This window comes from Colletotrichum aenigma, assembly GCF_013390185.1.
Source record: "Colletotrichum aenigma strain Cg56 chromosome Unknown KSG_Cg56_contig08, whole genome shotgun sequence".
Lineage (NCBI taxonomy): Eukaryota > Fungi > Ascomycota > Sordariomycetes > Glomerellales > Glomerellaceae > Colletotrichum > Colletotrichum aenigma.
The window spans coordinates 1,479,811-1,503,884 of record NW_023500914.1 but is presented as its reverse complement, the minus strand read 5'-3'; the positions used below and the strand labels follow the sequence as shown (position 1 = coordinate 1,503,884).

Sequence of the window (24,074 nt, the reverse complement as noted above, 5' to 3'; positions counted from 1 at the left end):
CACCCAGCCACGGCCTCCCGCCTCAGTTCCCAGAGCCGACCTGGGGAGATTGCCGGCGAGCACAAAGTTCCAAATGGCGAGCAAGATGCCGGGAGGTGGCAGCTGATCGTCTCGGCACTGGTCAAGTGGCGATTGGGGATCATCTTGATTGTCATTGTCTCTCGGCCCTCTGTCTGGCCTCTGGCCTGTTGTCCCCTTTGGGGTCTTGCTCCCCTGCCGAGATCAACAGGAGATTGAGGGGCGGCGCAGCAGAAAGCAGGTCGTGATAGGGTGATGAGAGGGTGATGGTCCCCTAGCAGCCACCAGTGCACCACCGCAGCCACCTGAGCCAACTGTCGATCCGGATCCCACGCCGCATATCTGCATTGGCATTGGGGAGGGGGGCATCTTGTTGTTTGCTCTGTGCGTGCGTTTCTGTGTCTTGTCTCGTCTCGAGTGCTGTAGGTTTCCTGTCCTGCGCAAAGCCTTTGTCGTGCAGCGGCATTGATGATGGCAGATGAGAGATGTCGCATCGCGTCGCAACCCAATTCATCTGCCGCTATTGCAGGTCGCATGCGTACGCGGACATGCACTATGCTGTAAGCGCGCAGCGGGAGTCTGCTGCTCCTCCGGCTCTCGCTCGAGCAGGCAAGGGCCCATCAGAGCATCATGGGATTAAAATGCGACGTCGATTCGTGGCCTCCACTGGCGGGCCAGGGCACTAGACATGGATTGCCTGCCTTAGACACGATGGATGAAAGCCAGGGGAGGGGGGGGTGTAAGCCAGCGGAGCTGTTCCTGGCAAAGCCGGGCGGGCAGCAAGATTTGATGAACCACAGAACCAACGACCGGGGGAGGGCGCTGGTTCTGCTCGAACCGTTGAGATCGCGACCACGCGTCTTGGAATGGAGCAATGGAGCCCATCGGGACTGGCGGCGCTTGGGTGGCTCGTTTGGGTTCATCGTCATCTGCCTGTCAACGGCGCAGAGTGACACTTTTGGCTTGCTGATATTATCTGACCCTGTCTCGGAGGCCACAGAAGGGGGCGTTGTCTCTGTATGGAGTAAGGTAAAGGCGGCAGGCATGTTGAATCAGTTATGCAGGACCGAGCACAGCGAAGGCGCTGGCTGCAGTGCAGACGAGACGGCAGCAGCTGAACTTCCGGCGAGATGAGGCACGAGAGAAGCTTCTCGCGTGAAGGGCTGCAGACGTGAGTGATGTCGGGGAGCTGCAGGCGAGATATGACCGTTGTTGTAGCTCGTCGCTTGTATGCAGCGCCGTCACGTCAGATGGAGGAAGCGAGCTTCACGTCTCCGCAGTCTGCTGTACGTGGGCAATCCGTGCAGACCGGATAAGATAGCGGTCGATCATTGAAGAAAAAGAAAGGTCTGGCCGGAGCGGTGAGCTGGTGCGGGAACCCGGAGCGCAGGACGGATGAGACATGGCGTCGACGGGCTGAGAGCGTTGCCGGACGTTCAAGTCCAACGACACTCCAAGGTTCCGAGGTTCGAGCCGGTGGTGGTGAGATGAACGGGAGAATGATTGACTCAGAATATTGGATATCAGAGGACGATGGATCGTTCTAGTGGCGTGGGCTACTGCCGGAGCAGAGGAAACATGTCTCGCTTCCAAGCACGGCGTGAACTTTGCGCCTTGTTTGTTGGAAAACCTGGCAGTGGAAGTTGGCGATGTAAGGAGTTGGTTGGTGGTGAGACTCTGAGAGATGACAGAGCTTCAACTGCACCACTCATAGAGCTTGCCGCTTGGCGTCCTTACCCGCACAGCTGCAGTGTTAGTGTTTCTAGGGCGGAAGAGCGGCGCATTTAGGGCCTTGGGCTGCGGTACTGAGTGAGTTAGTGGCTGATTTACAGGCACTCTACAGGCTGGACTCGCTGGAGTTCTTGTATGGCTGTCTCACTGCGATATTTCTTAGCGGTGCTCGTTTGTTAGCGGCCTTCTGAGGCAGCTTAGTTGAGCGTTGCAAGCCACCTCGCCTGGGAAGGAGGCACTTAGCGCTGCGGAGCGGGGCACCTTCCCTCTCCAGCTCTGGTTTCCACTTCGGGAGCGCTAAGGCGCCTTAGACGGGGCGACTTATCGATAACATTTTTCCAGAGTGGACTCGGAATTTTTTCACGATCTCGAACGTCAAGCAGCCTCACTCAACCTACCCGACGTTTCGACACATCAGCCTTTTCCAAGATTTTGCATCTGCTGTCTCAAAGCCACCAGCGCACCGGCGTGTCATCTAAGCCAAGAAGAAATTCTCCTGCTTTTCGTTACGAGATACCCGCGCACCGCTCTCGGCTCAACCGTCAGCCGGGCCCATCTGGATCAAAAGTCATCCAAAGCAAGCCATCCAACGTGGTCGCGAAGAAGACTCGACTCGGGACACTCGCCCTGATCACTCCCCACGGTTATCTCGCTTTCTTGTCTTTGCCTCTCGTGGCGCTGGATCATTCGTTCCCACGTTTTTGTCATCCTCGTGGCCGCTGCGATCCGATCCTCTCGCCTCGGACGCGGCTGAGGAGAAGCCGCGGGTTGCGCACTCTCTCACCCCTTACATCGGAGTCACGGCCGCTCTTGGACGAGCGTCGCAGCACAGAGATCCGTGGGAAACGCGCCTAGCCGGAATTCACCAATCCCCTACACCATCGGACTGCGCGCCTCGTTGCCACCACCAGACCATCCCACCATGTTGTCAGAGGAATTCTACTCCTGCATCTGCGGTCCGCCTATTGCGGCAAACACCGCCGTCTCCAAGGATGTTGGCATCTACGCCCACTCGCTCAGCCCCAGCTATTCTGTCAAGTCAATTCTGAAGAAAAGCAACACCCCGGCCAACTGCTTGGCTGTCAGTGACGCTCACGTCTTTGCCGCCCAGCATGAAAAGTCCCAGGTCCATGTCTACTCACGGGCCCGGGGCATCCAGGAGGCCGTCATCACCTTCCCGGAGAAAATCCGCAGCTTGGCGTTGATCGACGATATCTTGGCGTTAGGGACTGCTGAAGGCAGACTGATCTTGTGGGAAGTAAGTAAACAGATCCAGTCTTTGTTCCGAAGAGAAGAAACCAAACTCCGCTGTGTCGTGTGTGGCTAACGAAACAGTAGACTTGCACCGGTCGTCAGTTGACCACCCCACCCTGCCATGTTCAGGCTGTGTCGTGCCTCGCAGTCACGCCTCACCATCTGCTCACTGGCTCCGAAGATTCCAACATCCACGTCTGGACGTTGTCCCGTCTTCTCGAGCTAAACGCGTCTGTCGAAAACGAGCCGGACCGCACGCTGCCTAATCACCGCGCTGCAATTACGTCGCTCGCCATCAGCCGCAGTGTCAACCCGGAAACCAGCATCTGCGTGTCAGCCAGCAAGGACAAGACGTGCATCATCTGGAACTATCAAACGGGCGATGTTCTTCGCACCCTGCTCTTCCCCACGGCTCCGCTCTGCGTTTCCATGGATCCCTGTGCTCGTGCCGTCTTCGTTTCATCCGAGGACAGATCGCTGTACCTCGTCGAGCTGCTCGGAGACAAGCCGCTCATTGGTCCGCGCAGCCTTGAATCGTCCTCCACTGTCGTTCAGGTGAATTCGCCGATTGGAGTCGCGGATGAAGATGCTGGCCCGGCTTCGTGCTTGGCACCAAACCATGACGGCACGACGGTCCTGTCGGGTCACACCAGAGGCAAGATATTGCAATGGCAGTTGACCGAAAACGGACACCCGACAGAGCTGGCAGACCTCAATGCCTCTGTGACAAACCTCGCGTTCCCCCCGCTGCTGCAAGCTGCGCGGTCCACAAAACCTGCTGCAGTTATCAAGCCGAGCCAGGCCGAGCGTCAATACACATTCGCGTCTCAACTGAACACTGAGATGCAGCAAGAGACGAGGTTCCAAAATATGCTCAATGGCCACGGGTTGCCCAATGATGTTCTCGAAGCCGCCATTTTGTCGTTTCAAGAGCCTCCTGCGCAAGCTTCCGATGAGGCTGGCGATGCGGAAGTTCAGAGAGAAACGGACGAGTTATGGGAGATTATCAACGAGCAACGAGCGCTGCAGAGGCTGACAATGCAGCCGTACGTCAAGGCCAACTCGTCCCATTCCTGAGAGCGTTTCAGCTTCCTGGTCCGGATTCCAGATGGCGGCTCGAGCCTTCAATTGACCATATCCAAACTTTGCAAACTCTCCTGTCTCCTCCAGCGAGTCATTCTGGGATTCACATCGGAATCGCATCCATCTATAGCAGAAAAGTCGAAGGCCGGATCGTCCGTCTCGCATGACCAACACGAATCGGCCGCCATCCTCGTCCTCTTGGTTTTTTTTGGCAAGCGCCTAGAATTTTATTGTGGTCCAATTCCAACATGAGACGATTGTTTGAAGTACCTCGCCCTAAAGCTTAACCTTCGGCTATCGGCCTCTTGTTGATCAATCTGCCTCATGGCTTTCCGACATTTGTCCAGGCCGTAAGAACCGCGCTGTGGTTCTATCACGCAAGGGCTCGGAGCTGGAGAAACTGCTCATGTAAGAGGTGTTCCCTCCATGCCACAGGATCCTAGCGCACAGGCTGCCGTTCACCCAAAATGCTCGTTTTGGATGTCTACCACCAGACAAACAGCCCACAGGATCCCATTGAAACCGGTTTCGCATTCGTCGTGTCTGGAGCTGGTACCTTGCGTCAGTGGGGGTTCGTCATGACTGGACGACAGCTGCTAAATATCAACCAAAAGCCAACCTCGTCGCTCGACCTTTTCGCTAATCCTGTCCCCGTGTGTAAAGTGACGACGACGAAGACGAGCGGGAAGACACGATGAAGTTTAGTGCTGTTGCGACCCTTCTCACCGTCCTTGCGGCGGTGACCTCCGCCAACCCAGTGACACGGTCGCACAGGCACGTCGTGCACGAGGAGAGGCACCCTGCCCGACGGGAATGGGTCAAGAACCACCGGTTACACACCATGGCCAGGCTGCCAGTCCGGATTGGTCTAGCTCAGTCAAACCTTCATCGCGCAAACGAGTTCATGAATGATGTTGCGCATCCCGACTCCCCTAATTACGGCAAGCACTGGACTCATGACGAAATCGTCGAAATGTTCGCTCCGAGGCAGGAGTCGATAGCTTTGGTCATGCAATGGCTCGAAAGCGAAGGTATCCACCGGAGTCGCGTTGCGCTCTCCAAGGGGCGCAACTGGGTTCAGTTCAACGGCACCGCGGGCGAAGTCGAGAGACTCTTGAAAACGGAGTACCACGTCTACAAGCACGAGCAAGGCCACACCCACGTTGCTTGCGACAAGTACCGTCTGCCGGAGCACTTGGTCGATCACGTCGACATCATCACCCCCTCAGTCCACTTTGACCAGAAGCTGGGGCAGCAGCGCAAGAATACCAAGCACGAACTCACCGAGGAGCATGTTGAGGAGCTCAAGAGGCGACAGCTCAAGAAGCGTGAGCTCACCAAGCGGGGCATTAACGGCATCAAGAACCCCTCAATCGTGGGTAACCCGGACAGCGGAGCCGGGCCCAAGCAAGGTGCCGTCGTTCAGAACGCGCTCATGAGTCTCGAGCAATGCGACATGATGATCACCCCGGATTGCCTCAGAGCTCTCTACGCAACGCCGCCAGGATCGCTGAAGAACTCCAACAACACGCTCGGAATCGTGGAGTACACCCCGCAAGCCTTCCTCCAGAGTGACCTGGACATGTACTTCAAGGAGTTTGAGCCTCGTCTTGAGAAGACGCCCCCAATCGTCAACCTGGTTGGAAACGCCGTCGTCCAGACTCAGAATCAGAGCTTCCGCTTCAACGGAGAATCTGCTCTCGATCTCGAATTTGCCATGGCCATGATCTTCCCTCAAACGGCTACTCTTTACCAGGTTGGTGACATCAACCAAGGCGCAAGTTTCAACAACTTCCTGGACGCGATTGACGGCAGCTACTGCACCTTCCAAGGAGGCGGCTCCAAGGATCCGAACATTGACGGACAGTACAGCAACAAGGTCTGCGGCTCGGCGCCCATGGTGAACGTCATCTCCACAAGTTACGGCTTCAACGAGGCCGACCTCGGTCGCAAGTACGTTGAGCGCCAATGCGCCGAGTACATGAAGCTCGGCCTGCAGGGTGTCACGGTTTTGTACTCGTCTGGGGACTCAGGCGTCGCTGGAAACGGGAAGCAGTGTATCGACTCGCAGACTGGCGCCTACAACGAGGGTGCCAACGGCATCTTCAACCCCTCATTCCCCGGCGGATGCCCCTGGGTTACGTCCGTCGGCGCTACCCAGGTGTTGGAGGGCTCAACTGTTCACACCCCCGAGAGCGCTTGTCAGAAGGCCATCTTCTCCGGTGGCGGCTTCTCCAATTATTTCGCCATCCCCGATTACCAGAAGAAGATGGTCGGAGAGTACTATGCCAAGAACGCGCCGCCCTACGGCGGAGATCGCTACAACAACTCCAAGGTTGTGCGTGGCTTCCCGGACATTGCTGCCAACGGCGCCAACTACGTAACTGCTGTCAACGGCAAGTTTTCTCTGTCGTTTGGCACTTCGGGTAAGCATTTCAAAGCCACTTGTTCAGTCACTCCCGTACTAACATGCACACAGCATCCGCGCCAGTCGTCGGCTCCATCATCAACATGATTAATGAGAAGCGCATTGAGGCCAACAAGAAGCCCGTCGGTTTTATCAACCCTACCCTCTACGCTCATCCCGAGATCCTCAACGACGTGACCAACGGAGACAACCCGGGCTGCGGCACCAAGGGTTTCTCTGCCGTGCCAGGATGGGATCCTGTGACCGGCATGGGGTAAGCTTCGCGCCTGCATCGTTGACATCGTAGAAGACATCATCGCTGACCTATGATCTTAGCACACCTAATTACCCGGCGATGGAGAAGCTCTTCATGAGCCTGCCTTAATGGTGGGGGGGAGATACATTCGCATCACATAATCGCATCCATACACAGATGGGTTTGCAGAACATAAGGCATACAAATACATACACGGTGCCCCCTTTTGGCCGCGGACCGGTTAGCCGCAGGCCCTGTACAACAAAGGAATAGCATTGTAGATAATTAAGCATAATAGAGGTATTTACAGAGGCAATCGTTTCAGCATGAATGCGTCATCGACGTCTCGCAAAGCAGGATGATCATCGCGGCCCGGGTGAATGGAGAAGATCTAGTCACCCAAATGACTGGGTCGAAAGCGCCTTTTCGACTGCAAAGGAATCTTCCGAGTGAATGTGAGGCCCGGACATGAGCCCGGCGGCGTCAACTGCCAAATGCGGAACGCTGAATTTTCGGGCGCTCATCCGAATAGCCGTAGACATCTCGGTGACGAAAAACCAGAGGTTCCAGGTCCAGTTCCCGCGTTTCGCCGGCGGATTAGTAAAATGCCGGCGCCGAGAGACACCCCGACCCGACTGGGTAAGCTAAACGCCGAGAATTGGGGGGGAAGTTTACCACTGCGTTGCATCATAGGTGCAGCTCCCACCACCCACCCCCGGACCAGTGCCTCCCACCTGCGAAATATCATCAATCGTGCGCCGCGACGACGCTTTTTTTTGACAGCTCCCTCGTCTGTGTGATTTTCCCTCGACAACCCCCACAACGCGAAGCGCATACGATGGCGACGGCGATTCAAGCTTTGAAGGGCGATGCGCCGCAGCAGGTCCGGTCTTTGGTGCGTATTTTCTTTGTTTTTAGCTGGGGGGAAGAAATTTTGCTACCGGCTGCACGACTGCGATTTGTGATATTGGGGTTCAAATGGACAGAACAAGACGCTAACGAGTGATTTTTGGGGTCTTCTAGTACCGACAGATGCTGAGGACGGGCGACCAGTTTGCGGCGTACAATTTCCGCGAGTACGCGAAGCGCAGGACGAGGGATGCGTTCCGGGAGAACAAGAACGTGACGGACCAGCGGAGGGTGCAGGAGCTGATCCAGAAGGGGCTGAATGAGCTCACGGCTATGAAGGTGAGGCTTTTTTTTCTTTCTGCGGGAGATGGAGGATCTTTTCTCTGAGGGCGGTTTAGCCCCGGGGAGGGGTTCTCTGGTGGCGATGCTACGGCAGAGGGAGCATTTTTGAGCTAACGAGGTGACTGCGCAGAGGCAAACGGTCGTCAGCCAGTTCTTCCAGTTCGACCGTTTAGTGGTCGAGGGCGGTGCCGCGGGCAAGCAGAAGGGGGACAAGGGGGACATCGTCAGGCAAAAGGATCAGGGGTGAGTAATGTTTTGAGATGCGTCCGTTTTTGTCTGCTTGCAGTTGCTGATTTGTTGCATCACAGATGGGACTAAGAGTTTTCATATCACCGGGCCGCGACGGCAGATAATAATACTGAGGAAAAGAGATATCGGAGAGACTTGTACTATATCATGGACACCAGAGAGACAAACCGGGAGAGAGAGAAAGTGTGTACCACTACACGACATTTTTGCCGCAACGATTGAAAAGAGAGGGGTTCCGCTGGTTTCCATCATGACGAATACCTGACTTCTCGGGGAAATGTTACGAGCACGAGGGGAAAGGAGGAACGGCGGCGGCGGCGGATTCACCAGCAAAAAAAGCTCCACTCTTGGGAGTTTTGGTTTTCAAGGGCTTTTGGGCATAGACATGGCAATGGAGTTTCTATGAGTGCTGGGCCTTCAGCTTTTGCCCTTTTGCTTCTATACTCGAATGTTGGTGCTTCGTGATGAGACTCTTTTCTCCATAGGCGTTGGAGAGCTTGGTGATTGACAAGGATATAGCTTCATGATGGGCTTCAGTGAGTTCAGAGGATGGTGATGGAAGATTGTCCACCGGGATACTTATTGCACTGATGAATGAGGATAATCCTACAGTGTGGAGCATTGACAGTTAACAACATCAAAGGGCTGCGAGCCATTTCGACTCAGGAGAAGCGAAGAAGGTTGTACCTAGGTAGCTTTAGAAATCGATGATGCACGGTGCCTCTGCCGGTATCCCACTATGACACCGAGCCTCACCTCCCTTGACCGAAACCTGCACGTGACGTGCCCCGTGACTTCGGCGCGTTTTGGTTCGCGACGAGGCTGGGTCCCCCGGCGGAGCCAATCCCAGGCATGGCACGGCTGCAGTACAGCTTGTCTATCGACCATCCAAGCAACACCATTACGAGCGTCGCACTGCTTCGCTCAATTGAGGTCGCAGACCTGAGAGCATCTGTCGCGAGTATTCGCACTCAACGCATGCATCGCGAAGTCCCGGTGTCTCGACGCAGCTCGCCGGAAACCACGACCCGATCGGACGTCCTACGCGCATCGCGACAGTGTCAATTTGGGTAAACCGTGAAAAACGTCGCATAATCTTTGTTTTGTTATTTTGTTGTAAATTGTAGAGTTCAAAATGGCGCCTGGCGTAAGTTCCATCGTTTAGCCTACTTTCAAAGACTGCATGCACCCTTGCGTCTAACACAAGCATCTCCTGCAGACTCGACGCGCGAACCGCAGCGGCTACGCCGAACATGATGACTTCGAGGGCCTCCCCGTCCGCCAATGGCGCCAGGAGTGGGTAAACGTCCAGCCGCCCCAGCAGACCGAGACGACGCAAAAGAACGACATCTGGGACGTCGAGCTCCCGTGGGGCATGCCCAAGGACGCGGGTCTGCTGCCGCAACACAGCCAGGACCTGCTGCGCGCGGCGCGGTCTGGTGTTCTGTACAAGCGCCCTGCTCCGGCGGAGGAAGACGAGGAGAACGCGGACGCGGTGGCTGAGAAGCCCGAGAAGAAGGAGGACGAGACCGCGGACAAGGGTTTCCAGATCAAGGTGTGGAAGCAGATCAACCGTAACTCGGAGGGTACTACGGTCTCGCACCTCGCGAAGCGCAGGAAGGGCACCGTCACGATCTCGTCCAAGACGGTTGCCGCTACGCCTGTCGGCGCGACGGTAACTAGGGCTACCGTGCGAAAGATGGATGCGGCGGGCAACCCGTACACGCAGGAGATCACGCTGCAGGATGGGCAGCAGGTCGAGGGCGAGATCATTTCGACGACGGTGGTGCCTGTTGCGGCCCTCGATCCGGCGCAGCAGCAGCCCCAGCGCGTCAGACGGCCGCCCCCGCCCAAGAAGAAGAACAAGCCTGGTCCTGGGCGCGGGCGCAAGAAGAAGAATCTGCCTTTGCCTGCGCCGGTTCCTGGTGCACCTGCCGTTCCTAGCGCTGTGCCGCCTGTGGAGGGTGCTCCAGTCGTGCCCAAGGTGGAGGGAGCCGAAGGACCAGAGAACGTGCGTAGACAATCGCTCATATTTGCGAAATCGTTACTGACTGTGCCCAGGGTGTTATCAAGCAGGAGCGCGAAGATTCGAACAAACCAGACAGCGAGATGGCCGACAACGATGACGATGAGGAGGGTGACGATGATGGTGACGATGGAGATGACGGCGACGACAACGAGGAGGAGCATCGCGAGGGCGAAAACACAGACAGTCAAAGCCAAGACCACGAGATGACGGACGCATCACCATCCATTCCGACACCGACAGTGGTAGACGCATCGATTGTATCTACCGAACCCGAGTCGCCCTTGGCCAGCCGGTCTGGGCAACCTCCGAACCCCATCAACCTCGCACCACCTCTTCCCGCCATGCATTTGGCAAACTCCTCGCCAAGGGGAAGTCCTCTCAAGAACGTCGTCTTGCCCTCTCCCACCGAGGCGTCGCCACAAATCTCGCCCATTGCGGAGATCTTGGCCCCCTCTGCTGCTCCAGCACCCATCGCATCAGAGGCCCCTGCAGCTCCTGAGGCGCGCGCCGTCCCTGAAGCTGCTCCCGTCCCAGAGCCATCCCCAGTTCCAGTTCCTGCGCCAGTCGTCGAGTCTCAGCAGGAGGACGTGAACATGGCCGACCAGCCCGAGCCCGCTCCCGAGGCGCCAGCCGAACAGCCACCGGCTCCTGCGTCTGAGCAGCTCCCCCTGGATACGACTTCGGAGTCGGTCAACGAGACGTACATTCCGCCTGCTGAGAAGGTCGGTGACATCGTCTCTCCGATGGCAGAAACGAGATCCACCTTCTCTTTGGCAACCACGGCAGAGACAGAAGGCTCCGGGTCGAGGATAGAAAGCGCCGATCAGACCATTGCGTCGAATGATGCTCCTCAGGAGGATTCGATGGCTCTGGATATTCCTGAGATTCCTGAAGCCTCTCAAGGACCCGAGAATGCCTCTGTCCCCGAGGTCAATGAAGCTCAGCCGGTCGCCAAGTCACCATCAGCTCCGGCTGTCGAGGAGCAGCCGGCTCCCTTGGTCCAGGAGGACTCGGAGATGAAGGATGACAGCGCGCCAGCCCCGTCGGTTGCTACTGAGCAGCTTTCTTTCCCAGACCCTGTGGAAGAGAAGGGGACGAGCGAGCCTATGATTGAGGATGTCCCTGCTACTGTTGCGCCTACGGAACCTGAGCATCACCCTGAGCCCATCAAGTCGCCTATGAAGTCTCCTGTCAAGTCTCCGCTGAAGTCGCCTGAGCCTGTCGTTGCACCTATCGAGCCTTTACCGCCGATCGAGGCAGCGGCGGATGTCCCGAGCGATGCACTCACTCAAGCACTGGATCTGCCCCCCGTCGAGACACCTGCGGAGGTTCCAATTGAGGCGCCTGCACCAGCACCCATCGAACCCACGGTCGAGCCCGAAGCGCCTGCGGAAGAGCTCCCTGTTGACATCCCTGTTGATATCCCCGTCGACATTTCTGCCGATATTCCCATGGATACTTCAGTTGATGCTCCCATCGAGACAGCCGCAGAGCCCCAGGTGGACGCAGCCGTCAAAACCCCCAGCGAGGCTCCCGTCGAAGCTCCGACACAGCTGCCCGCTGATGCCCCACCAGCGCCCATTGAACCGCCAGTTCAGACAATCGTCGAACCCCCGACTGAGCTATCCGGCGAGAGTCCGACAGCGGAACCCGAGGCCAACCCGCCTGCCGCCGCGGAAGTGCCACTCGTCCCCGGTGTAGACGAAGGTCCCGATTTGTTGGCTGGTTTGGAGACGGAGCTGGACCGCCAGGCCGAGATGAGCAAGTCTCCTCTGCCCGAACCACCCGCAGCCCCGCACCCGGAGCCTGCCGAGCTGCCGCATGTAGAGAACCCGGTGCCTCTGCCTGAGGTCCCTCCCATCGAGCCGGAGAAGCCTGCTGAGGAACCACCGAAGGTGCCTACCCCTGAGCCCGCAGCTGCGCCTGTGCCTGAGCCTGCGCCGGAGACGGCTCCTGCTGCTGATCCGACACCGGCGGTTGACGCCCCTGCCTCCGGAGAGCCTGCTGCCACCGGCGACGACCCTGGGGAGAAGATGGAGACGAAGACGGATGAGCCTGCTGACCCTTAGTTGAAAAAGGCGGTCATTCCTTCTATCGTGAGCCGATGGGCGCCGAGGCGTTGGGTGTTTTGAGTGTGTTATTGTAAGCGCGGTATTGCCCCTGTATATGTATGTTCATGAGGAGAGGGTGTATAGACGTACAGTTTGAACACTGGTAAACAGCCGCCTTGGCATGGTGGTTTTCGCAATCCGAGTAAGAGTTCCAATTCGTGCCCCGCGATCAGCCCGCTAAGAAGCGGATACCTGCAATTTCGATGCTATTGACCTCACTTTTGAATTTTATTTTTCCGAAGGCCCTTAGCTCATGCGTTGAGGTACAAGTAATTCCGTATTTCATGTTCATGTAAAATATTTATATACAAAGCAATATCTACAGCTCAAATTTTAACGTCTAGACATCATTCACCACTCCAGGACGATGCTATCCCAGATGAAACCCCTCCACGTCGTGTTCCTCGTCAGATGGAACATAACCTCGTTATCCTCCCCCGTCTTCAACAGCGCCGCGGGCACGGGGAACTCGAAGAAGCGCCACTCGCCGCCCACCGTCGCGCTGCGGTACACGGAGGGGTCGTTCAGCAGGCCCGAGGTCGAGTCCGCGCCCACCGCGCCGCTCGTCAGGTTACCCACCTGCTGCCCGTTGACGAGCACCACGCTGCTGGCGCCGGTGGAGTAGCCGCCCAGCGAGACGATCAGGTTCGCCGTCTCGGACGCCTGTGCCTCGGAGACGGGGAAGCGGATCGTGTAGTTGCCCTGGTGCGTCTGCCCGTAGCACCAGTCACTCGGCGCGGACTTGCCGACTTCGTAGAGGATGTTGGCCGGGCAGGAGGCGATCACGGCGTGCGCGTAGGGCGGGTTGCCGCCGTGCGTGAAGCCGAGGGATGTGCGGTCGAAATCGCCGACTTGGAAGAGGCGCTGTCGGGCGGAGACGGCCCAGTGCAGCGTGCCGAGGTCGGTTGTCTTGGAGTCGGTGACGGAGACGTCGTTGAAGAGGATGTGCGTGGTTACGTCGGCGAGGGCGCCGCCGGCGGACCAGGCTTGCAGCGCGTAGCCGGCGTCGGCGACGCGCACGTGCGGGATCGAGAAGGAGCCGGAGGTGTCGGCGTGGGTCGTGTAGTAGTAGTCGCTGCCCATGTCGAGGGCGGTCTTGTTGGGGTGGTTGTCGCCGAGGAAGACGGCGGCGCCGGCGGCGGGGCGGCCGTCGGACAGGAGGAGCTTGCCGGTGACGGTGCCGCGGGCGTGGTAGGCCGCGTCGGCGAGCCAGGGGTACGGCCAGGCGGCGAACTCGGTCTTGGCGCGGGCCTCGGCGTCGGCGGGGGAGCCGTCGTTGAGGTACCATAACCAAGGCCCCCACATCTTGGCCGGAGGGAAGACGTCGACGGCGGAGACCTGGAAGTGCGTGCCGTGGACCATGTTGAGCTGGACAGCGTCGCCGGTGGCGCTCTCGCGGTGGACCATGAGCTCCTGCTTGAGGTGGTTGCCGTTGTAGTAGTCCTTGCCGGGGTTGATGTACCAGCTGCCGAACTCGGGCCCGTAGACGCCGTAGGCGGTCTGGTTGCGGATGAGGTCGGAGAAGTCGTACTTTGTGATGTAGCCGTCGCCCTGAGGGTTCAGCCAGGTCTCGTCCTGGACCTTGTTTTGGGGGAGGTAGTTGGCCAGGGCGGGCAGCGGCTTGTCGTGGAGGGCGGTCTTGCCGTTGGGGAAGGAGGCGTTGTCGAGGCGCCAGAGGGTGCGGAACTCGCCGAGGGTGGGCAGGGCGCGGTTGACGAAGTACTGGTAGGCGCCGGGCAGGCCTTGGAAGATGACCCAGTGGAAGTCGCCGTCGGTGGCGGTGAACTTGACGTCGATGAAGGGGGTGCCGTCGTGCGTGCCCTTGTTGGCGATGGAGGCGGAGGACCAGGCGATGTCGTTTGCCGCGCCGTCTGGGGGTGGTGTTAGTCGTTTTGTCGATATATGGGGTGGATTCAGGAGAGGGAGAAACGTACTGTAGCTCACGTAGTGCCCGACCGCGTCGCCGACGAGGTCGCGGTCCTTGTAGTACAGCTTCACGCCGTACTTGAGGCCCTGCGTCATGTTCCAGACGTCGTTGCCGATGATCCACGTCTGGTTGTTGACCTGCTTCAGGAAGGGCTCGGCCTTGGCGGCCGGCGCCGCGGACACGCCGGAGACGAGACCCGTCAGGGCCGTGGCGAGGAGTGCGGCGGTCCTCATCGTGTCGGTGAAGCGATCGTGAACGTGTTTGAGGTATGAGCTGGGCGACTAAAGACTTCTTCAGACGAAAGACACGCAGCCGTGGCGGGCGAGATCTCGGTATTTCAACCGCCCTCGCGACTCAAGACCCCGAGGTTCCAAGCTTTCATTACCCCGACTTTTCGACCCCGGATTGGCGTTCTTGCATGGCGAGCATGGTTCTGTTTCCCCAAACGAAGGGGTTGAGCCGCACAGCCGGCACGTTTGCTGCCGTTTACGGTTCGTGCTCCTCACCGGGACCCCTCACGATTGACTCGCTTGAGGGCAGGGCGACAGGAGAGCATGAGGGGGAGAAGCTAAAGCTTGGCCTAGCTCGTTGCCTCATTGCTCAATTGGGTGGTTGGACGACGTCAGCTGTCGACGAAGCAAGGTTGCTGGCCCCCCCGGTTCTCCGCATTGGAGAAGATGGGGTTTGAGCGGCGAGCCGTGATGGGTGGAAAATAGGATCTGTTTCCCTGAGTTATGCCCTTCGGGTGATTGGGAGATTGGAGAGGGCATCGAGGGTCCTGGGGTCAGCCAAGCCAACGGTGTGATGCGTCGATGTGGATTGTCCCGACTTCGGGGTACCAGCTGCCGAGATGGGTGCCTGAGCCGCGGACGCGATTTGGGGGCTTGGGAGGGGGGAGGTGTTGCCGGGCTTCCGGGGACGGATATACGAAATGACATCCGGAGAGATTGTTCTAAGAAGCTCTCGCGTCTTTCTAACCTGAAGCATTCTTAATCTTAGGAATGCAGAACAGAAGATGAAAGGATAGAGCGCCATGCTACCATGGTGATGGCAGACGTTCAATCAATTGACACTTGGGTTGTGTACGATTCTGCACAAAACGGCAACCTCGCACTTTTAGAGTTATCTTGACGCTGGGCCCCCAGCAGATATGCTGCATACGTTTGGCTTGGCACAGGCCCGGAGACAACTTACAAAAAGCGAAGTTCGACCCTCGTTCAATCCCTCGTTCGAATTGCCAATAGTGCAGAAAGCTTGTTTCCTCTACACGTACAACGGCGAGGTCGCATGCAGCAGGCTCGTACCGTACGTCCCGGAAGTCCCACTTTGAAACACTTGGTTTTCTGCCCAACGGCTTCTTGGTGGTAACGGGTCATGAGGTTGGGCAGAAGATACTACCGAGCGGAAGAGTTGTGTTAAATGAGCGTGTGTATCAAGCAGAAAGGTTGATTTGAGCAGGAGAGCCAAGGATAACCAGGTGAACACGCTCGGAGATTTGACGAAAAATGCACAGAGCTCCGGGGCAGGACTGGGATGGCCGATTACCTAAGGAGTGATTAGATCATCGTTGAAAGGCAAGCCTCAGGATGGGTGGCGCGTGGGGCACCAGCCACAGATACTGTTTTCGTTTAGCGGCTTTCGTTTTCGTATCTGCGATGGTTCAAAGGCTAGGTCCCGCCTTCTACGTTGACCATCTTTGTGCCTTCCGAGCTGGCAACGTTTTCAGATGGGAGGAGGTCTTTGAAGCCAACGATGTTGTCAAATCAACGCGCCGTTCTCCATGAGAATAGAAACGGAGCGATCCATTGTCCCAAGGCCACGGATAGTACCGCGCCGCGCCAACATCCAACGCCAGTGGCAACTTGATCAACACTTGGTCCCGTCCTATCGATCGCGCCGCGCACAGAGGGACCCCTTCCAGTCCCTCGGTCTAGCCCCTTCCCTACTCGAGTCTTGACCAAAAGCTCGCCAACTACAAGTCCTGATATCAGACGGAGGGGACAACCGCAGTGAAGGATTGAAATGCCAAGACGGCGACGGCGAACATTGGATCGTTCGCCCGTCCCCGTCTGATGGAATGCAAAGACGACACTCCGGCGCCCGGTCAGTGAAAGACACGGCCGATTCGACATCCGATGCAGCTCCCGTCCCCATTCATAAAAAGATCCCCATGTTTTCCTGGGAAACGTGGTGTGTGATGACAAGGGCCCCGCGGAGAAGCCATCAACGTATATTGTGGCTTACGCCCAATACGCCGTAGAGCAGGTAAATCGGTATCATCCGAAAGGAACCAGGATAATTAAAAAAAGAGTTGTGTTTTAGTGCAAAACAGCGTCGGTCCCTGCAGGGCAAGATCAACGCCGGCGTCCTCCGCACTCCTGGACTCGACTGGGCTGGGCAAGCCACCGCAACGGATCGCAACGCGAACGAACGCCCAAGCGTGTGGACCCAATTCGTATCCAGCATAATTCATCATCATCTCCCATTATCTATCTGGCCGTTGACCTGCATGTGTACATGTGTATATCTCATTGGAAGAAAGGGGTCAGGCGGGCACGCAGACCGGTGGACGAGGACCAGGGCAGCGGGCGTACTCCGTACATGTCCGGAATAAAGAAAACAGGGAGGAGAGGGGACGCAGAGAGATGAGATTGCGGGAAACAAAAAGGGCACATGGCTCAACTCAGTTCGGAGCGTTGAGAATGAAATCGTCGATCCGCCGATTTCTATACCCGTTTTGGCCCCCACCCAATAGTGCAGGTGCAAGCACGAATAGCAGCGTGCTGCTAAGTGTGTGCTCTCGGTGGATATCACCCTAATCCAATTTTTACGGCTCACGCAGTGGCCTACTTTCCTACAGACGGTCCCGCATGACGTTAATCATCCATCATCGCAACTAAACTGACTCGCCGACAGCTTGCAAGGGCAGCCTCCAACGATATCCAACGATGTCCGTACGAATACACACACACATGCAAGGTCCGTCGAGACAACACTATGCACCAGCCGCATCCCAGTCCATGCGCCCAGGAGAACGGCGGGCGGCCACGTCCACCACCACCGGGTCGCCGTCCCGTTGGAACTTCAGATGCTGTCCACAGTCCACCACCACCCCAGAAACCGTCATCCGCCAGTGTTCCACCGGGGCGGTCGAGACGCGGCTGTTGATTTTTTTTTATTTCTCCTCTGCCGTGGAATAGCGCCTCACTGCCGGTGCTGACGGAGGCACTTCCTAGTGCTCCAGAGTGGTAGCTACCAGAGAGACCCCTGCTCACGACCCCCAACTCTGAGGTCTGTGCCACACGCAGTTCCCTTGACCCAACGAAGGAGGCAGCTCGCATTGTCCACGTCTCCAAGCTTGGCATTTCTTCTCTCGGAGAGAGAGTGAGTCTCTCCTCAGTCTTGCAAGCACGTGTGGACCGTTCGCCGTCTTTTTTACCACCCGTCTCCGGTTCGTCGAGTCGCCCATCCCGGCTGGACAAACCCGCACCCCCTTACCTCCAGCTGGAGTTGGTTCGCTTCAGCTCGCTTCGTCCAATTCTTCAGTCAAAAGAGGACAAGTTCGTCCATCCAAGAGACGTAACGTTTCCTGCTGAGTGGCCCGCAGCCCGCTTGACGCCATCAAATTCGCGGCAGACTGCAGTGCCGATCTCTGACGCGCCTCCAACAGCGACCAGCCGGTAAACTCTAAAAACGCACGCTTGAACCCTTTCAGGCTCAGGGGGGGACAGGCACACCACGGCACATACATGCCTACTTAACTTACTAAGTTACTTATCTATTAGAGGGAGGGCTAGAGCCTAACAGTTTTGGGCTGCTCAAATCTCAGTCAAATCTTCGAAACCTGGCCGAGATCGACGTCCCGGTGGTGCTTTACTTCGCTCTGTCTGCTGCGGTGCTTTGCTTGATGGAGATACCCACTCTCGCGCCTCTCGCCCTCTTTGATTCTTCAACAATTGGAATGCCATCATCCAACACACCGCCACCATAACCACAACGCATCTCTCGCTCTCTTTCTCTCGCTTGCCACCCACCCCCTTCACCTATAATCCTGCCGTCTGCCCAACCAACCCCCACGCCCTGTCACACGTCAAGCCATCGTCCCGGGACGCGGAACAGCAGCAAGCTACTCTCTAGCTGCTGATTGCTCGCTCCTTACGCGACCGGCTCCGTTCTCCGCGAATCCTTCGTGCCAATCACTAGGAGATCCCGTTCCCACCGATCGAAAAGGCAGTTCCCACATCACATCCCCGCAGCTGGCTCTCCGTCCGTCCAACCTGCCTGCCTGCCTTGCCACCTGCCTCAGACACAGGCCACCTTCGCACGGCAGACGTCCATCGTCGTCCCAGGCCGCCAAAAACCTGAGCAACCGTCGGCCAGATGCGCAATGGACCTGGATGAAGACGCCAAGCCGAACCTGATGGCATTGGACATGAGCGCGAACGCGAGCGTCAGGAGCGACTCCCTCAACGCGTTCGACCACCCTGACATGCAGCAGCAGCAGGGGCCGAAAGCAGCCATCAAGCGCAGAGCCCCAATCGCCTGCCGAAGGTTTGTCACACTCGTTCCACGGGAGCAGCCTCGCCTCGCCTCGCTCCCCGAACCGCAGTTGGAATGAACGAGCTAAGAAACCCGTTCGCGCAGATGTCGACGAATGAGAAGCAAATGCATCCATGATAAAGCCCAACCCCCGTGCAAGTCCTGTGCCGAAGCAGGCTTGCAGGCGAGTGACTGGTACGGTACCGAGCAGCCGCCGCCGCCCTGAGAGCGACGATCCTGATGCGGCCACCCAGCTAACCCGCAACCACAGTGTCTTCCCGCAACGCGGCCAGCCAGACCTCGACCGCGAGTATCGGCACCCGCGTTTACGGGCCGAGAAGGCCGCCAAACGCGAAGCCGACAAGGCTCGTCGCAGCGCTGCCTCTGACGGCGTCCCCCGGGGCCCAGGCGCGCCGGCCGCCCGGAAGCCCGCGGACGAGTGGGCCCTGCTCCCGCCGCTCCCTGAGATCATCGACGCCGTCCACGTCTTCACGAGCAAGTACTTCCAGCTCGGCTTCATCCCGAAAGAGCTGCTGCCTCAGCAGCTGCACCGCGACCACCGCTCCGTCAGCGTGTTTCTCGTGCTCGGCATCCTCAGCGTCTCGGCGCGCTTCTCGCCCACGCTGACCGAGCGGTACGGAGGGGAGATGAAGGCCGTCGACTTCTTTATGGAACGGGCCAGCAGCCTGGCGTTGAATGAACTGTACCAGGAGCCGACGCTGGAGAGGTGCCAGGCATTCTATCTGCTCAGTCTGGCGCAGCAGGGCAGCGGATGGAGGAACCGGAGCTACGTACGTTTTGATGTCGCGGTTGATGGTGTGTTTCTGTGCTGATCTTCGGTAGATTAACATTGGGATTGCAACGAGAATGGCCGTTTTGATGCACTTGCATCGGGAAGAGTTCTACAAGATGAAGAATCCTACCAGGGAGATGATCATCAGGGCGGAGTCGGCAAGGAGAACTCTGGTGAGTTGAGACACCGTCTCAAGCGATGATAGATTGCTGACCGTGTGTAGTGGATGCTTCACAGTTCGTAGTCCAGCCATTTCAAACTCTGAACATCGACATTAACACTTCACAGGTCAGGATAACCTCCACTGCGGCGCCTTGTCGCCCGTCTCCCTCGCCGCCAACGACATCACCGCCCTCCTCCCCAGCAACGAGGACGACTTCGCCAACGGCCGCGAGCCGTACTCCCGCGCAGCTCTCGAGGACACGCCACCGGCGCGCGACAACCCGTCCCTGATCCACCAGCCCTCCCGATCTCTGTTTGCTAGCTTGATCCAGGCACACTATTACTGGGGCAAGGTTGCTAGGCGCGCAATGGCGACGATGAAGAGCGCCAACCCCTGGGACCCGACGAGCGAGTACGCGATCATGGCGAAGCAGCTAATGAACTGGGAACACCAGCTTCCTGCCGACCACCGATGGAGCATGGTGTTGCTGAAGGGACACAAGACTGTTGGCGAGGATTTGGTAGGTTTTGCGATTGACGACTACTGAAATGGAGGCTTTGGCTGACTTTAGTAGGCCTATTTGGGTGTCACGATGATTACGAAGCTGTGCAACATTGTTCTCAGGAGGGCGTACTTGGACAAGTAAGGGGTTCCTTCAGGGTTCTGATAGGAGAGCAAGCGCTGACTCGAGCAGTATCATCAAGACGGACGAAAAGGACACCCAACGCCGGAGCTTCTTCTCACAAATGTCTGACGACCTCTTCCGCAACGTCCGGGAGCTGTACGAGCAGGTTGACGCGCAGTTCAGCGTCAGGTCGTCGGAAGAGGGTGTCGGGGCCCAGATGGCTTCCTTCTGCGTTTACAGTTGCGGCTTGTTTTCGACGTACATGGTCAAGTACAAGAACAGTAGGTAGCGACAAGAAGGCGACCATGGGCATCATGCTAACTGACGTGTCTAGTCTGCTCCGACAAGTCCATCGTAGCACAAGCGCCGAACATGCTCCAGCGCTGCATGTCCATCCTGATCGAATCCAAGCAGACATGGCCGCTCGCGTCCCGCTGGCTGGAGTCCCTCGAGCGTTTCTCCCGCGATCCCAAGGCTGCCGCGTATAGTAGCATGGCAGACGGCGTACGTCACAACCCGCCACTCGTGATCCGCCAACTTGCACACTGACAGCTCACAGAATGACCGCACCCTCCGCCCATTACATCCCTCGCCCTCCACCTTCAACAAGCCCCGCGCAGAAACCCCGAAATACCAACTACCCGTCCCTCTCCCCGGTCCCCCGGCGACACCCCTCAACGAGAAGAAACCGCCGCCCCTCCGCCACAACAGCACCAGCAGCAACACCTCCAACATCCTCCCCCCGCCGAGCCCGTCGCCCAGCATCCAGCAACAACACCAGCCGCAGCAACAGAACGCCCCTTTCCCGCTGCCGCCCCTGAATACGCCTCAGTTGCTGCAGCAGCAGCCTCTCCAACACCAACAACACCTCTCTCCGCACCAACAACCACCACCGCAACAACACATGCACCAATTCCACCACCAACAACAACCGCCTCCTCCTCAAAGACACCACCAACCTCCACCTCCGCACCAGCACCAGATGCAACAGCAACAGCAACTACCCCCGGAGCTGCAGCAGCACTTCTCCCCGACAATGTACGCCCAGGCCCCGCCGCCATACAGCCCCAACAACGGCATGGGCATGCTCGTCCAGGCCGCCTTCGACACCACCAACCCCATCGGCTCACCGGGCTACGACCCGAATGTGGCGGTGTTCTACTCGTCCCCCGGCTCCGCGAGCATCACCCTCGGCCCCGGCACCGACGGCTTCGAGTGCGAGCTGCAGAGCTGGTTCGACGGCACCGCGCCCGTGCAGGCGACGAGCTGGATAGGGAATGGCGCCGCGGGGTTGGGGTGGTTTGGGTCGAACTAAACCGTCCCTTTACAAAAGGGGCTGGTAGATCACAACTTTCGACATTTTCCTTAACAGTTATAAGTAAGAGATAAGAGGGGGATGACATCAGGTCCCACGGGTTTACAAAAGATGAGGCAGGCGTCTTAGACTGGGTTCCGCAACGACATTGGATTTATCTAGAAGAGATACGGGTTGCGCTTTCTTCTTTCCTTTTTTTTTAATATGGTCCGGTTATATAAGGATTCGGGCGCGGCGCGAAAGAGAAAAGAAAATAAGGGTCCGCGATGGGGGAGGTTTATTATACCACACACCCCCCATTTGGTAGCGGCGGCGTTTTTCTTCTTCTTTTTGTTTAGGCAAGCGAAGCGAGGCAAGCGGCAAGCGGAACTGTCTTGTTTTGTCGGTTGCTTAGAGATGAGATACCAAAGTGAAATTCTACGCTTTTTTCCTTGACTTGGTCACGATGTGGTTCCTGGGAAGTAGTATGTGTGATGAGGTTGCTGTGTTATCTCACGGGGGTGTTCATGAGTCTGATCACCTGGGAGCCCTGCCGTTGTTATTGCCCCATAATGTATCTTCTTCGTGTTCACCTCAAGACACGTGGTGATCATGCCTTCAATGTTCGGCTCGTACAGCGATCAATATTCGCGGCCGTACTGCCAAAATATTCAAATTGCTCCAGGGATTGATGTTTGTGACAAAAATTGCGGGAAGGTAATGAGTTCTCGGTATTTTCTTTCATTCCGCCAAAGTCTGATGGACTATGGCCGTTCTTGGTCATCCCAGGTCGTACCGAGTTCTGATGTATATCCTGTATTCACAAGTCAGTAACAGATCATCTGGCGAGTATTCCCACCTGTACAAACCTATGTAGACGCCGATCGAGTATGTGTTGTATCAGAGTTATTGACAAAACAGGGCTTTCAGTTGGAAAGCAGGGTCAGTGTGGAATTTTGATGCGATACTGGCGTTCTGCTCGCTCCAGGAGAATCTTTCAATGTGCATTGCCGCCTGGTAATTAGAATAGAGAACTAACAAATCTTGAGATGGCTTTTTATACATGTACATGTACTGTGTGCTGTAGACACCATCAGGCCTGAACCTGTGATCTGCCGCAGCCCACCTCAGTATAAAAGCATACGTTAGAGTGGTGTAGTTCAGAAAGCAGGGAAATGGAAGCGAAATAGATATCAAGCTCGCCGTGTGTTCTTGGCACCATGTTTGTCTCTCGAGCCATACCCGCCAACCCGATCAACGATGCATGCGTTCAATCTTTGAGGTTTTTCGAGTCGGTACCCAGTGTCTGCCAGCGTCTTCGTTAAGTGGGTGTTGTGTACGAATAAAGGCCAAGAGGCGCACAGCTTTGAATGCAAATCTACTCCGATGTCTGTTCCTCAAGTTCCAAGCAGCGTTGTCGTCTGGATCACATCACTCAAGCCTTCATCGTGCTACAAGTGGCGACCATCACCAGTTCTATACCCGCATTGCGTCTTCGCTGCCTCCTAAGGATGTGGTTCACAAGTGTCTACTTATTCATAGTAGCTATCTCAGTAGCCGTATAACTCACTGCAGGTAGCAACGAATTCAGGGGCTGCTTCGGGCGTCACGAAAGTTTCGACAAGCTTTAGATTCGACCTGGAGACCTGATGTATAAAAGTTCCTCAAGCGACGCCTACTATCCTGCAACAAGAAAGCAAATAGCGAGTGACGAACAATGGCATCATCTGACATAGGAACAGAAAGACTTTTGAACAAACAAGATATCATATCGGGCATCAGGAGATGAGTCTTTCTTTTAACCATCATCCATCACCTGCAGTGTCTCGAGAGCATTCCACATTATCTCTTTGAATCGTCAGAGGGCAGAAGCTCAAACCACGCTTGTGGGACTGAATAACCGCTTCAGGGCCAAATTGGTGTTATTTATGCCTCGCCAGTGTTGTAGGAATGAGGAATGATGGCTTTGGCTACGCTCAATCACCCACCTTCGAGAGCTCAACACCTTTGCAGATGGAAATGGGATTCGGTGATGAGCTGTATTTAAAGATGAGCTGGCCGCTCTTCAAGCAAAATTTTCTTGGCACTGGGTAACGATTTCACACAAGGTGAACGAGTCGATAAGTTAAGAGTTCATTCACACCAGATGCATTACCTATAAGAGGCCCTCGGGTTACTGTACCTGTCCCGCAACAAGACGGCAAATGTCCTTGTCCACGGCGTTGGTTCTAAGCAAAAACCGACATAGCTGTTTCACTTGGGAAATTCTACTGTGACACGCATAAAAAGTTGCATATCTGATGGTACCGTTTTGATACATTAACGTCCCACACCCACTTCTGGGCACCCCCCACATTTGGGCACCCCATTTTTGATGCCCTCACCTTTATACACATCAACTTCA

General features: G+C 56.8%; 6 protein-coding genes across 6 annotated transcripts; 5 read left to right on the top strand and 1 right to left on the bottom strand.

The window, feature by feature from the left end:
* Positions 1 to 2,671: 2,671 nt before the first annotated feature.
* IPI3 (Pre-rRNA-processing protein IPI3) lies at positions 2,672 to 4,080 on the top strand (the record flags this gene model as incomplete). The annotated part of the gene is made up of 2 exons (XM_037327176.1): positions 2,672 to 3,007; positions 3,088 to 4,080. 2 exons carry the CDS (start codon positions 2,672 to 2,674, stop codon positions 4,078 to 4,080), a joined length of 1,329 nt encoding a protein of 442 aa, XP_037173880.1.
* A 473-nt stretch (positions 4,081 to 4,553) lies between these two features.
* On the top strand, positions 4,554 to 6,878 carry aorO (Aorsin; the record flags this gene model as incomplete). Its single annotated transcript, XM_037327175.1, has 4 exons — positions 4,554 to 4,657; positions 4,750 to 6,512; positions 6,566 to 6,767; positions 6,830 to 6,878. 4 exons carry the CDS (start codon positions 4,554 to 4,556, stop codon positions 6,876 to 6,878), a joined length of 2,118 nt encoding a protein of 705 aa, XP_037173877.1.
* Positions 6,879 to 7,587: 709 nt separating this feature from the next.
* On the top strand, positions 7,588 to 8,258 carry LYRM4 (LYR motif-containing protein 4; the record flags this gene model as incomplete). Its single annotated transcript, XM_037327174.1, has 4 exons — positions 7,588 to 7,644; positions 7,773 to 7,937; positions 8,071 to 8,183; positions 8,249 to 8,258. 4 exons carry the CDS (start codon positions 7,588 to 7,590, stop codon positions 8,256 to 8,258), a joined length of 345 nt encoding a protein of 114 aa, XP_037173878.1.
* Positions 8,259 to 9,324: 1,066 nt separating this feature from the next.
* On the top strand, positions 9,325 to 12,287 carry CGCA056_v011929 (uncharacterized protein; the record flags this gene model as incomplete). The annotated part of the gene is made up of 3 exons (XM_037327173.1): positions 9,325 to 9,336; positions 9,409 to 10,200; positions 10,251 to 12,287. 3 exons carry the CDS (start codon positions 9,325 to 9,327, stop codon positions 12,285 to 12,287), a joined length of 2,841 nt encoding a protein of 946 aa, XP_037174081.1.
* A 393-nt stretch (positions 12,288 to 12,680) lies between these two features.
* rhiE-0 (Rhamnogalacturonate lyase) lies at positions 12,681 to 14,489 on the bottom strand (the record flags this gene model as incomplete). Its single annotated transcript, XM_037327172.1, has 2 exons — positions 12,681 to 14,200; positions 14,264 to 14,489. The coding sequence occupies 2 exons, from the start codon at positions 14,487 to 14,489 to the stop codon at positions 12,681 to 12,683; spliced, it is 1,746 nt and encodes a 581-aa protein (XP_037174548.1).
* A 4,154-nt stretch (positions 14,490 to 18,643) lies between these two features.
* CGCA056_v011927 (putative transcriptional regulatory protein) lies at positions 18,644 to 21,691 on the top strand (the record flags this gene model as incomplete). Its single annotated transcript, XM_037327171.1, has 9 exons — positions 18,644 to 18,807; positions 19,067 to 19,586; positions 19,639 to 19,761; positions 19,812 to 19,824; positions 19,877 to 20,271; positions 20,326 to 20,393; positions 20,446 to 20,657; positions 20,711 to 20,880; positions 20,936 to 21,691. The coding sequence occupies 9 exons, from the start codon at positions 18,644 to 18,646 to the stop codon at positions 21,689 to 21,691; spliced, it is 2,421 nt and encodes an 806-aa protein (XP_037174543.1).
* Between the last annotated feature and the right edge of the window lie 2,383 nt (positions 21,692 to 24,074).